This window comes from Procambarus clarkii, chromosome 20 (genome assembly GCF_040958095.1).
Source record: "Procambarus clarkii isolate CNS0578487 chromosome 20, FALCON_Pclarkii_2.0, whole genome shotgun sequence".
Taxonomy (NCBI): Eukaryota; Metazoa; Arthropoda; class Malacostraca; order Decapoda; family Cambaridae; genus Procambarus; species Procambarus clarkii.
Window position 1 is genome coordinate 40,887,286 of NC_091169.1, and position 13,749 is coordinate 40,901,034.

General features: G+C 45.7%; 1 protein-coding gene across 1 annotated transcript; it reads right to left on the reverse strand.

Annotated features, from left to right (window-relative positions):
• Positions 1–3,033: 3,033 nt before the first annotated feature.
• Positions 3,034–13,549, reverse strand: LOC138366837 (uncharacterized). The gene is made up of 2 exons (XM_069328124.1): positions 13,234–13,549; positions 3,034–3,266 (listed from the first exon to the last, which is right to left on the reverse strand). The coding sequence occupies exons 1-2, from the start codon at positions 13,547–13,549 to the stop codon at positions 3,034–3,036; spliced, it is 549 nt and encodes a 182-aa protein (XP_069184225.1).
• Positions 13,550–13,749: the final 200 nt, after the last annotated feature.

Here is a 13,749-nt window from a genome sequence, read left to right on the forward strand (position 1 = left end):
TCTGTCTGTGTCTCTGTCTCTGTCTCTGTCTGTGTCTCTGTCTCTGTCTGTGTCTCTGTCTCTGTCTCTGTCTGTGTCTCTGTCTCTGTCTGTGTCTCTGTCTCTGTCTCTGTCTGTGTCTCTGTCTCTGTCTCTGTCTGTGTCTCTGTCTCTGTCTCTGTCTGTGTCTCTGTCTCTGTCTCTGTCTGTGTCTCTGTCTCTGTCTGTGTCTCTGTCTCTGTCTGTGTCTCTGTCTCTGTCTCTGTCTGTGTCTCTGTCTCTGTCTGTGTCTCTGTGTCTCTGTCTCTGTCTCTGTCTGTGTCTCTGTCTCTGTCTCTGTCTGTGTCTCTGTCTCTGTCTCTGTCTGTGTCTCTGTCTCTGTCTCTGTCTCTGTCTGTGTCTCTGTCTGTGTCTCTGTCTCTGTCTCTGTCTCTCTCTCTCTCTCTCTCTCTCTCTCTCTCTCTCTCTCTCTCTCTCTCTCTCTCTCTCTCTCTCTCTCTCTCTCTCTCTCTCTCTCTCTCTCTCTCTCTCTCTCTCTCTCTCTCTCTCTCTCTCTCTCTCTCTCTCTCTCTCTCTCTCTCTCTCTCTCTCTCTCTCTCTCTCTCTCTCTCTCTCTCCTCTCTCTCTCTCTCTCTCTCTCTCTCTCTCTCTCTCTCTCTCTCTCTCTCTCTCTCTCTCTCTCTCTCTCTCTCTCTCTCTCTCTCTCTCTCTCTCTCTCTCTCTCTCTCTCTCTCTCTCTCTCTCTCTCTCTCTCTCTCTCTCTCTCTCTCTCTCTCTCTCTCTCTCTCTCTCTCTCTCTCTCTCTCTCTCTCTCTCTCTCTCTCTCTCTCTCTCTCTCTCTCTCTCTCTCCAGCAACAGAACTGTCGCTCCAGTTTTATGGGCAGGAAAAGTATGATCTAAATTTGCAATTTTTGGCAGGAATGCGAAAGCTGACGCAAATGCAGCGTAAATTTGTTGCGGCTTCCATAAACCGCGCGGTGCAAATTGTATTAAGCAGCATGCCGTACAGGACGATGGTTCGTATTAAGGGGGGTAACTGTATAGTGTGTTTAGGGGTAATTATAGGGGAGCAAGGACGCATGCGGCCGCAAGGGGGGTGACGCTCGGACGCATGCGGTCGCAACCCCCCCCTCTCACCGTACCCCCATACACACCCTCACCATCACCCTCCCCTTCTCACCATCCCCTACAAACCCCTTCACCACCCACACAATAACTGCCCCTCCCCCCTTATATCCCCCCCTTTCCCTCCATTCACTCGCACCACTCCACACACCCTCCTTACCCCCCCCCCCAACACCTCCAAACACCCTCCCCCCCTCTCCAAACACAGACACTCACCCACACACCAAACAACTCAATTCTCCTCACTTGCCACTATGTACAAAATTCAACCCCAAAAGCTAAACAAAAGTCATCATTTACACAATTTATGCAAGAGTCTTCCAACTGGTGTAATGATTAATTTCCTGTAATGATGGCAAGGCAATTTAATTAAAGTCTAACTCAAAGCCCAGCATATAGTAAAGATGTAGGCAGTCGTGCCTTGGCCTTCGTGTTTGTCCTCGAAAGTGGAAGAAATATGATTTTAGCACCAATACCTTATGGCTCCACCCCTCATGGCACCACCACACATGGCACCACATCTCATGGCAACCACCACCTCATGGCACCACCACATGGCGCCACACCCTGGGTTTCAACTTGGTTATACTATAATGAAACTGTAATATTCTTTACGGAAGCCACTGCACCCATGCCAATATGATGCTAAACTCTCAACAAATCTACTTGATTTACATTTAACTTATGGTGTAAAATATTCAATATTTCATTTTTCACCGACTTTAGATTAATATATATATTATATCTTATTGTATAATTCTGTCCCACTTCCCTAATTATACCGAGGCCTCACAGCAGCTCGTGAAGCCTCTTATAATCTTCTATACTTATAAATGGAAACGTCAGTTTGTCCCAATGTCTTTACCAGTAATTGCTGTTGGGGACATGCCCAACAAGTACAGTATGACACAGTGTCACGGAGAGCCCTGTAAACCTCTTGGTGACAGATCGGCTTGATCTTAAAAGCGTTCTTAAAAAAAACTAGTAAAACATTACTAACTGTTGTCTGCAAAATTGTTTAAAAAATTCTATCGATCTTTCTTCAGCTATATACAAATGAATGTCTTCATGAAGACTCCCACCAGCTGGCTCCGCCGGATCCCTTACCTCCCATCCTTACATCCCTTAGGACTCCAGGTCGGAAACCGGGCCGTGGGGACGTTGAGCCCCGAAATCATCGCAAGGTAATCCTGACCTCCCCACCCAGTCGCAATCACGAGTCTGAAATCACTGTCTCTTAGAGATACATATGTGACACCTGCTACATATCGACCAGTTACATATATTAAGACGGGTAATACATACTGATGACAGAAATATTAACCTGGGCTCAGATTATTGCTCTAATTATTCATTCAAAACAAAATACATATTCCTTTCACAGTGGCGTAAATGCATAGCAAAGACATACGTTATCTTGAGGTTGTCTTGAGAAGATTTCGGGGCTTAGCGTCCTCACGGCCCGGTTCTCGACTAGGGCCTCCTTTCTGTTACAACCCCCCCCCCCCAAGAAGCAGCCCGTAGCAGCTGTCTAACTCCCGGGTACCTATTTACTCCTAGGTGAACAGGAGCATCAACGTGAAAGTAACTGCCTATTTATTTCCGCTTCCACCGGGGATCGAACCCGGAACCTTACAGCTATGAATCCCGAACGCTGTCCACTCAGCTGTCAGAAAATGATAGTTTAACGTAATGCTTGAAATCTCTGCCATTCTACTTGAACGAGTTTCTTTACACACAATAATTATAAGTTCCAATTTTGGCCTCTAAATAGCTTCTCAAATGCCTTTACGAGAAAGGGAGAGTCGAAGCCCGCAGGAGACGTCTAGTTAACGAGCTAAAGAAACGAATAGTGAAGGAGAAGAGGATTTTATCACTTCTGGTCAGACTTTGCTCGTAAAATGCTTCGAGGAAAGTCTAACTTGGCATTAGTTTGATTTCAACCTCAGGGTGCCAAATACGGTGCCAACTTCGGTGTCATCTACGGTGCCAACTTCGGTGTCATCTACGGTGCCAACTTCGGTGTCATCTACGGTGCCAACTTCGGTGTCATCTACGGTGCCAACTTCGGTGTCATCTACGGTTCCAACTTCGGTGTCATCTACGGTGCCAACTTCGGTGTCATCTACGGTGCCAACTTCGGTGTCATCTACGGTGCCAACTATTGGTTTTTGATTTTTAGGTAATAATTGAATAATGGTTTCTGTGTCTTTATTTGTTTATCGTTAGTGATAACTATACATGAATTTCGTATATGTATAGAGAGCAGGTTGTGTGAATGTGTGTATTCACCTAGCTGTGATTGCGGGGGTTGAGCTTTGCTCTTTCGGCCCGCCTCTCAACTGTCAATTAGCTGTTTACTAACTACTGTTTTTTTTCCCACACCACACACACACACACACACACATACACCAGGAAGCAGCACATGGCAGCTGACTAACTCCCAGGTACCTATTTACTGCTAGGTAACAGGGGCATTCAGGGTGAAAGAAACTTTGCCCATTTGTTTCTGCCTCGTGCGGGAATCGAACCCGCGCCACAGAATTACGAGTCCTGCGCGCTATCCACCAGGCTACGAGACCCCTATGTGTGTGTGTACTCACCTATTTGTACTCACCTATTTGTGCTTGCGGGGGTTGAGCTTTGGCTCTTTGGTCCCGGCTCTCAACTGTCAATCAACTGGTGTACAGATTCCTGAGCCTACTGGGCTCTATCATATCTACATTTAAAACTGTGTATGGAGTCAGCCTCCACCACATCACTGCCTAGTGCATTCCATCCGTTAACTACTCTGACACTGAAAAAGTTCCTTCTAACGTCTCTGTGGCTCATGTGGGTACTCAGTTTCCACCTGTGTCCCCTTGTTCGCGTCCCACCAGTGTTGAATAGTTAATCCTTGTTTACCCGGTCGATTCCTCTGAGGATTTTGTAGGTTGTGATCATGTCTCCCCTTACTCTTCTGTCTTCCAGTGTCGTAAGGTGCATTTCCCGCAGCCTTTCCTCGTAACTCATGCCTCTTAGTTCTGGGACTAGTCTAGTGGCATACCTTTGGACTTTTTCCAGCTTCGTCTTGTGCTTGACAAGGTACGGGCTCCATGCTGGGGCCGCATACTCCAGGATTGGTCTTACATATGTGGTGTACAAGATTCTAAATGATTCCTGAATGATTCATCTCACAACCGTGGACATTTTCAAGAGGAAACTAGATTTATTCCTCCAAGGAGTGCCGGACCAACCGGGCTGTGGTGGGTATGTGGGCCGCGGGCCGCTCCAAGCAACAGCCTGGTGGACCAAACTCTCACAAGTCAAGCCTGGCCTCGGGCCGGGCTTGGGGAGTAGAAGAACTCCCAGAACCCCATCAACCAGGTATCAACCAGGTAACAGGTTCCTGAACGCTGTTCTGATGTTAGCCAGCCTCGCATATGCCGCAGACGTTATTCTTTTTATGTGAGCTTCAGGAGACAGGTTTGGTGTGATATCAACTCCTAGATCTTTCTCTCTGTTCGTTTCATTAAGTACTTCATCTCCTATTCTGTATCCTGTGTTCGGCCTCCTATTTCCACCACCTAGTTTCATTACTTTGCATTTACTCGGGTTGAACTTCAACAGCCATTTGTTGGACCATTCACTCAGTCTGTCTAGGTCATCTTGTAGCCTCCTACTATCGTCCTCAGTTTCAATCCTCCTCATAATTTTTGCATCATCGGCAAACATTGAGAGAAACGATTCTATACCCTCTGGAAGATCATTTACATATATCAGAAACAGTATAGGTCCAAGGACTGACCCCTGCGGTATTCCACTCGTAACGTCTCGCCAATCTGAGACCTCACCCCTCACACTGACTCGTTGTCTCCTGTTACTTAGGTACTCCTGTATCCAACGGAGTACCTTCCCTTTCACTCCAGCCTGCATCTCCAGTTTTTTCACTAGCCTCTTGTGTGGCACTGTATCAAAGGCTTTCTGACAATCCAAAAATATGCAGTCTGCCCACCCTTCTCTTTCTTGCCTTATTTTTGTTGCCTGGTCGTAGAATTCAAGTAACCCTGCGAGGCAGGACCTGCCATCCCTGAATCCATGTTGATGCTGTGTTACAAAGTTCTTTCACTCCAGGTGCTCCACTAGCTTTCTTCGCACAATCTTCTCCATCATCTTGCATGGTATGCAGGTTAGGGACACTGGTCTGTAATTCAGTGCCTCCTGTCTATCCCCTTTCTTGTATATCGGGACTACGTTAGCTGCTTTCCAAATTTCTGGCAGTTCCCCTGTTGCCAGTGATTTGTTATACACCATGGAGAGCGGGAGGCACAGTTCTTCTGCTCCTTCCTTTAGTATCCAAGGGGAGATTCCATCTGGGCCTATAGCCTTTGTCACATCCAATTCTAGTAAACACTTCCTTACTTCCCCGCTGGTAATCTCAAACTCTTCCAGTGGTTCCTGGTTAGCTATTCCCTCTCTTATCTCTGGGATTTCTCCTTGCTCTAAGGTGAAGACCTCTTGGAATTTCTTATTCAGTTCCTCACACACTTCCTTGTCGTTTGTAGTGAATCCTTCTGCCCCTATCCTTAATTGCATAACCTGTTCCTTTACTTTTGTTTTTCTCCTGATGTGGCTATGCAGCAATTTAGGCTGAGTCTTTGCCTTGCTTGCGATGTCATTTTCGTATTGTCTTTGTGTATTGTCTATTGTGTGTGTGTGTGTGTGTGTGTGTGTGTGTGTGTGTGTGTGTGTGTGTGTGTGTGTGTGTGTGTGTGTGTGTGTGTGTGTGTGTGTGTGTGTGTGTTTTTGTCGCATGTTATCATCTCATTTCACTTTATCATAATAACAGGTAAAGTGGGTATAAAATTATTACGGCCCCCTGTAATGTTTGGTGTAATTTGCATAACTGCAGGAGAAGTGAGGTGGTTGCTTGCGTGTTCTACCTCTGTAGAACACGCAACTTTGTAGAACTACCTTTCTACCCTGGCGGGTCCCCCTGTGCTCACCTGGGTAGCCACCCTACCTGAAGGCAGCGGCACAAAACACTAATTCTACCCCACCCCCTTCCATCACCCACCCTCCCTTCCCTTCCCTTCCCTTCACCTCCCTTCCCTCACACTACTACCACCCCTCCAGCCATTCATTCAAATGCCCACAATGAGCATGAACCACACACACACACACACAGGAGCCATTGACCACTGTGTTTCAGTCTTGGTGAGAATAGAGACCACAGGGCTATGTAAACAGTGTGTAGAGCTAACATATTGGAAGGAGGAATACCACGGGGGGGTCATACTGATTGATTGATGAATATTATGCCACCACAAGAGCTGGCACGGGCATGAATAGCCCCGTATAGATGGTATAGATGTTTGGAGGGAATGTTGTCTTCGGTCGTCTAACATCTTGTAGGGTCTTTGGGCCCGAAAGTCGAATGATTTCTGAAGGGAAGTGAAAACGGAAGAAAATCAACAGAGAAGAAAGCTCGCAGAAGCAGGAGAGAGATTCATACTATCACTAAGGGCATTAGCCAAAGGTTCAGCAAGCGGGGTGGGTGTGTGTGTGTGTGTCAGCTAATTGTACTAATCTAATTGAGCTTGCATGGGGTTGAGCTCTGGCTCTTTGGTCCCACCTCTCAACCGTCAATCAACAGGTTCCTGGTTCCAGGTACAGGTTCCTGAGCCTATTGGGCTCTATCATATCTACACTTGAAACTGTGTATGCCCAGGGATGGAACCCGGGTCCTTCGAATGAGAGCCAAGAACGTACACCACTGTACTAACGAAGAAACTGGCAATTAACGACAAGAATTAGAGCACAGCTGAAATAGGGAACAACGGAACATGGAATATTGATACCTCGCTTCACTTAAGATTCTTGGAAGGAACTATATAAGAATTCCTCTGTGTTATTTAGCAACTTCTAGGAAGTTGAACATTCCAGTCATTTTTCATTGTGTTGCGTCGATTTGCGGAGGTGTAGAGTGGATGTTATCAAAGCTCATCATTGCTACACTACTTATGTAGGGGTGTGTATACAGCCTTACATAAGCCCTACATATACTGAACAAATCCACAAGGGCCGTGACGAGGATTTGAACCTGCGTCCGAGAGCATCCCAGACGCTGCCTTAATCAACTGAGCTACGACATGGTATAAGAATTGTAACCAGAAATTCTACTGAATTTGCATATTTCCTACATATACTACTTGTGTGGATATAAATAGCAGCTGCCTCGTATGGGCCAATAGGCCTTCTGCAGCTACCTTCATTCTTATGTTCCTATACACCCACGCTCACTCCTCTGACTGCCTACATGTTAAAAAAAGGCAGAGAATGCAAAATGCTTTTAATAGAGATACCAGTGGTAAAATCCATGAAAAAATCCTACTGGACATTGTTTCATTTAGATAATGATTACGGATTAACTCCTCTGGTCTGTCACACAACAAACGCGCGCTCTGCTCATTATGTAATTACCTTGCTATGAACTGGCTGTTAAACCGGCGAATTTGCATATTTACTGTATTTATGTACTTATTTTTTCAACAGTTTTGAAACTAAACGTTACTACATGCAAGCTTTATGGAAAGGAAGGAAATTATGAGAAAGTACCAAGACTATGTAGCATATGGAAGGGATAGGACAGGATAGGGGGGGAACGGACAGACAGAAGGAACGATCCTCAACTATTCCACCTATCCAGGGATACGGAACATCGGCCCTGCAAGAAGCAAGTCCATATTTGCTCCACCAATCAAAGTGAATGGAGGCGACGAGTCACAATAACGTGGCTAAATCATGTTGACCAGACCACACACTAGAAGGTGAAGGGACGACGACGACGTTTCGGTCCGTCCTGGACCATTCTCAAGTCGATTGAGAATAGAGACATTGAGACAGATTGAGACATTCTCAAGACAATCGACTTGAGAATGGTCCAGGACGGATCGGAACGTCGTCGTCCCTTCACCTTCTAGTGTGTGGTCTGGTAAACAAAGGGAATCGAGTCTCATCAGTGTTAAGATCTTCTATCCAGTGGACTCGTGTCCGTAAATAGGGGATCCAAATAGGGGAATAGAGGATCAAACAAAGTTGAAACTGACATTGAAATGTAGATGAAATCTGCCTAAGGCCCATTTTGGAAATCCTAAAACCCAGAATCATAGAAAATTATAATTCTATGAAGGACATTTTTAGCCGTCATCTTATTCATAAAAGGAGAACAATTCAACATTAAAAAGATTGTATATAACAAAAGCGGGATTGTCTGTTATATAATTAACATTTTATAGAGAGGGTATTCAATTTATGTTCTCGGGGTCTATATAGGATATCTTGCCATTCCTTTGTGTGTTAAAGTACAGGTGTAAAGGGGTACAGGGGTAGGGGGGTACAGGTGTAGAGGGGGTACAGGTGTAGAGGGGGGTACAGGTGTAGAGGGGGGTACAGGTGTAGAGGGGGGGTACAGGTGTAGAGGGGGGTACAGGTGTAGAGGGGGGTACAGGTGTAGAGGGGGGGTACAGGTGTAGAGGGGGGGTACAGGTGTAGAGGGGGGGTACAGGTGTAGAGGGGGGTACAGGTGTAGAGGGGGTACAAGTGTAGAGGGGGTACAGGTATGGGGGTACTGTACCTCTATACACCTGTACAGGTGTATATAGGTACAGGTGTAGAGGCATCTACATCTACGCCTATACAGGCGTACATTTCATTGTACAAGGACGAACGGAACATTATTCCATCGTGAAAAAATGGACGGACAGGGAATTAATGTATTAACAGACGGAAACACAGCGAATCAAGCGAGAACGGACAAACCATTATAAAATCAGACAGACATATATATAATGCTTCCGTCCTAGATGAACTGAAGGAAAGAGCGATTTATAGACAGCGAGATACAAAGCAATAGGTGAATAGTGAAATAATAGAATTGACAGCTTACTGGTAATGGGGGATTGACAGACAGGAAACACCTATAAGAAAATCATATACAAGCTACAATAACCAAAATGAGAATTAAATTGAGAATTAAAATTGAATTGAGAATTAAAATAAACAATTCGATTCTAGTCACTCCTCTCGATGCTATTTTAAAAAAATCCATTTGATGCTATGTAGGATTTCCAGTTACGTTGCTAGTGGTTTAATCTTCGTTACTATCTGTCCCTACCGTTGTTTGATCTCCGTTACCACGTTAGGCCTATGTGACAGCTTGCTGGAACTCCCTTACATAGCGCAGAAGGGAACTGTCAACTGCAGATCAAACTGTCAAGAAATGCTGAAAAACATCTTGACAAGGTTGTTGTTGTTGTTGTTTCAGATTTAGCTACTCAGAACGAAGTGTCCATGTAGCACGGGCTATGGTGAGCCCGTAAACTTGACAAGGTTTGATAAGATTGTATATAGACATGGAGGGGGTTGAGGAGTGAGGGAAGGGGTGTTTTTTGGGGGGGTTGAAGGGGGTGGGGGAGTATTGAGAATACATTGTGTTGCCTCTCTGCACTTATAACTACAACAGCTCTCTCACTGTAGCTCTCATTATACTTGCAGTGTGAGTGAATAACTTAACGACTCAAAAAGAATAATAACTATAATATTTCCTTTACAGAACAAAACATTAAAAACAGGTAATAATTGCCAACGATATAAAAAGACGGTTTTTGTGTGAATGTTTAATTGACTATTATCAAAGGTGATGACCAGACCACACACTAGAAATTGAAGAGATGACGACGTTTCGGTCCGTCCTGGACCATTCTCAAGTCGATTGTCGACTTGACAATGGCCTCACAATCGACCTCACAATCGACTTGAGAATGGTCCAGGACGGACCGAAACGTCGTCGTCTCTTCAATTTCTAGTGTGTGGTCTGGTCATCATACTTCAGCCACGTTATTGTGACTCATCGCCTATTATCAAAGGTGTTTCATTATACACTCAGAGGGATCTATTGGCCGAATTAAACCGGCTAATTACACTGTAGTTTGTATTCACAGCTAACTTCTAAATCCGGTTTTGGTGGGAACTGCGGCCCGCGGCCTCTCACCGTCGGTAATCTCTGACCATAGATGCTTACACACCTGCAGGAGCCCTCCACACCTGAAGGACGCCTCCCCCTCTCCTCCTTCCCTCCCCGCACAGGTACTGGCTGCCCGAAGGTCATTACAGAGCCTGAAGGTGTGGACCAATTACCAGGGCCGTTCGAGTGATTACCTCCTCCAGGGGTGTGTGTGGGGCCCCCCCCCCCCCACTGGTTACCTGTCATTAACTCCGAGGCTCACGACAGACAGGCATGCCAGGCGTTAGGAACCATCATCAAGAGCCTCAAGGTTGACCCTCAAGGTTGACCCTCAAGGATGACCTTCAAGGATGACCTTCAAGGCTGACCTTCAAGGCTGACCTTCAAGGCTGACCTTCAAGGCTGACCTTTAAAGGCCAACTAATGAATGCTTGAGAATCGGTCAAGGAGTAAGTCTTGAGGGGCGGCCAAAAGTGGGATTTCTAAGCATGACCTTGTAATTGCAAGCGTTAACAGCAGACCCCACTAATTCTAGCGGTTGACCCCACAAGATTTGACCCCATACTAAATTCTAGTGGTTGACCCCCTCCCCCCCCGTGAACTTTGAGGCTGACCCCCAAACTAGTACAAAGGTTGAACATGACCAAAGGAGATGCCTCAGGTCTTGGAGATGACAGCCTCCACAAGATGCTCATTACACACGAGATGAAAGAGATAAATACCTGTTTTCTTTTACTCACCTAGTAGTGCTTGCCCGGGGGTTGAGCTCTAGCTCTTTGGTCCCGCCTCTCAACCGTCAATCTACTGGTGTACAGATCCCTGAGCGTGTCGAGCTCTATCATATCAACTCTATCAGCTCTCTATTTGGGGGGGGGGGGAGGGAGGCCCTCAAGTGCTGGTCATCTGAGCCAGTGTTCATCAAGTATTTACGTGTTCACTTACGAAGCCTGTACATCTTTCCTCGGTCGTTGCAGATTAGTCTCTATTTATTAAATAGACTAAGCTGAACACAAGGGCCGTGATGAGGGTTCGAACCTACGTACAGGATGTTCCCAGATGCGCCTTAGATGATCTGCAGATATATCACAAAAAAAATTAATATATATATATATATATATATATATATATATATATATATATATATATATATATATATAGATAATCACATTACTGTGATTAGTGTGTATAGACTAATCTATTTTGATTAGATAGGTTTTCAAACTTAACTTAAAAAAACACCAAAAATTCAAAACTAATTTGCGAGCTTCAAAACTTGGCAAAAATAGGGTTTTGTTGTTAATGATGAGATCTTGGTGCTTCAGATTTCATAAATTGGTTAATAAATGTAAATTAAACCGCAATAATAAGAGAAAAGATGCAAAGGTTTCGCAAGCAGGCCCGGAAATGTATTTCTTATTTCTACATTTTGTTTTGCTGTAGCTTGGAACCGGCTACTCGGGTCTTCACAACCCCCCAAACAGGGAGGTCGTGAAGACCCAATATATAAGACCCAATATATAAGACCCAATATATAAGACCCAATATATAAGACCCAATATATAAGACCCAATATATAAGACCCAATATATAAGACCCAATATATAAGACCCAATATAACCCCATCTAAGACACACCTCCGAGACGGTGCGACACCAGAGGCATAACCAACTGGTCTAACCTTCGGGGGTTATATTGCTGACTTGGCTGTTGTGGTGCGCATTCAACACCTTTTTGTGTTTATATTTGTAATGATCTGGTTTGACCTTCCCACGAAATCAACTACAAGAACCAACCACCATCACCCTGTTTGCAGGTTATCGTGAGAGGTTATCTTGAGGTTATCGTGAGAGGTTATCTTGAGGTTATCTTGAGATGATTTCGGGGCTTAGCGTCCCCGCGGCCCGGTCCTCGACCAGGCCTCCTTTTCGTTACACATCCTAAGGAAGCAGCCCGTAGCAGCTGTCTAACTCCCAGGTACCTATTTACTGCTAGGTGAACAGGGGGTGAAAGAAACTTTTTACCCATTTGTCTCCGCCTCCACCGGGGATCGAACCCGGAACTTCAGGACTACGAATCCGAAGCGCTGCCCACTCAGCTGTCAGGCGCCCATTACATGGTAAATATTTATATACAGAACGAGTTAATTTTAAACATTTAAACTATAAAAATAATATAACCCATACGAGAACTGGGGATATAAGGGCAGCTTATATATATATATATATATATATATATATATATATATATATATATATATATATATATATATATATATATATATATATACAACGCTCTAGTTCCCCCCCCACACCTCATAAATCAGCATTCACCACCGCTCTCATTAAAAAAAAAATGAGGCCGAGCGTCCAATATTCTCAAGAGTCACCTCACAGCTACCTCCCTCTATAGAGAGCAGCGTGCCAACACGAACAAGCTGGCAATCCACGCGTAGCTCACTCAATAGCCTCCTCCTTGGAATGAACCCCTTGGCGTTCCCTCAGCTGCGAACGCAAAGTATGATAAATTTAACATTATATTTAACATTTAATTGTGTTTTGTATTTGCTGATATTGATTATCAACTGCGGCTGCAGCTGCACTAGCAGAGGCGGTACTAGCAGCAGCAGCAGCAGCAGCAGCGGTACTAGCAGCAGCGGTACTAGCAGCAGCAATAGCAGCGGTACTAGCAGCAGCAGCAGCAGCAGCAGCAGCAGCTGCAGCCGTACTAGCAGCAGCAACAGCAGCAGCAGCTGTACTAGCAGCAGCAGCAGCAGCAGCAGCCGCCGTACTAGCAGCAGCAGCTGCAGCCGTACTAGCAGCAGCAGCAGCCGTACTAGCAGCAGCAGCAGCAGCAGCAGCCGTACTAGCAGCAGCAGCAGCAGCCGTACTAGCAGCAGCAGCAGCAGCAGCCGTACTAGCAGCAGCAGCAGCAGCGGTACTAGCAGCAGCAGCAGCAGCCGTACTAGCAGCAGCAGCAGCAGCGGTACAAGCAGCAGCAGCAGCAGCGGTACTAGCAGCAGCAGCAGCAGCCGTACTAGCAGCAGCAGCAGCAGCGGTACTAGCAGCAGCAGCAGCAGCAGCAGCAGCAGCGGTACTAGCAGCAGCAGCAGCAGCAGCAGCCGTACTAGCAGCAGCAGCCGTACTAGCAGCAGCAGCAGCTGCAGCCGTACTAGCAGCAGCAGCAGCTGCAGCCGTACTAGCAACAGCGGTACTAGCAGCAGCAGCACCGGTACTAGCTGCAGCAGCAGCGGTACTAGCAGCTGCAGCGGCGGTACTAGCTGCAGCAGCAGCGGTACTAGCAGCTGCAGCAGCAGCGGCGGTACTAGCAGCTGCAGCAGCGGTACTAGCTGCAGCAGCAGCGGTACTAGCAGCAGCAGCAGCAGCGGTACTAGCAGCAGCAGCAGCTGTCACAGCAGCAGTCACAGCAACAATTCTCACCATTAATGTAAACTGCATCAAGTTCAAGGGAACCGTCGTTTTAATTCGGATAAACTGGCCGAATATGCAAAGTTCGGATGCTATTGTAATTCTAATTTAATCTAAAAGTCAATTCCATTTTGAGATCAGATTCGCGTACTTCAATTTTGCTCCTGATTATTATTATTATTATTATTATTAATTATTATTATTTATTATTCACA

Bases quoted from the DNA above. Each gene is read 5' to 3' on its own strand.
- LOC138366837 (XM_069328124.1), bottom strand. From the start codon at position 13,549: ATGGTGAGAATTGTTGCTGTGACTGCTGCTGTGACAGCTGCTGCTGCT. The intron at 3,267-13,233 runs GTACGGCTGCTG...AAAAACCAATAG, and splicing joins TAGTACGGCTGCTGCTGCTA to TTGGCACCGTAGATGACACC.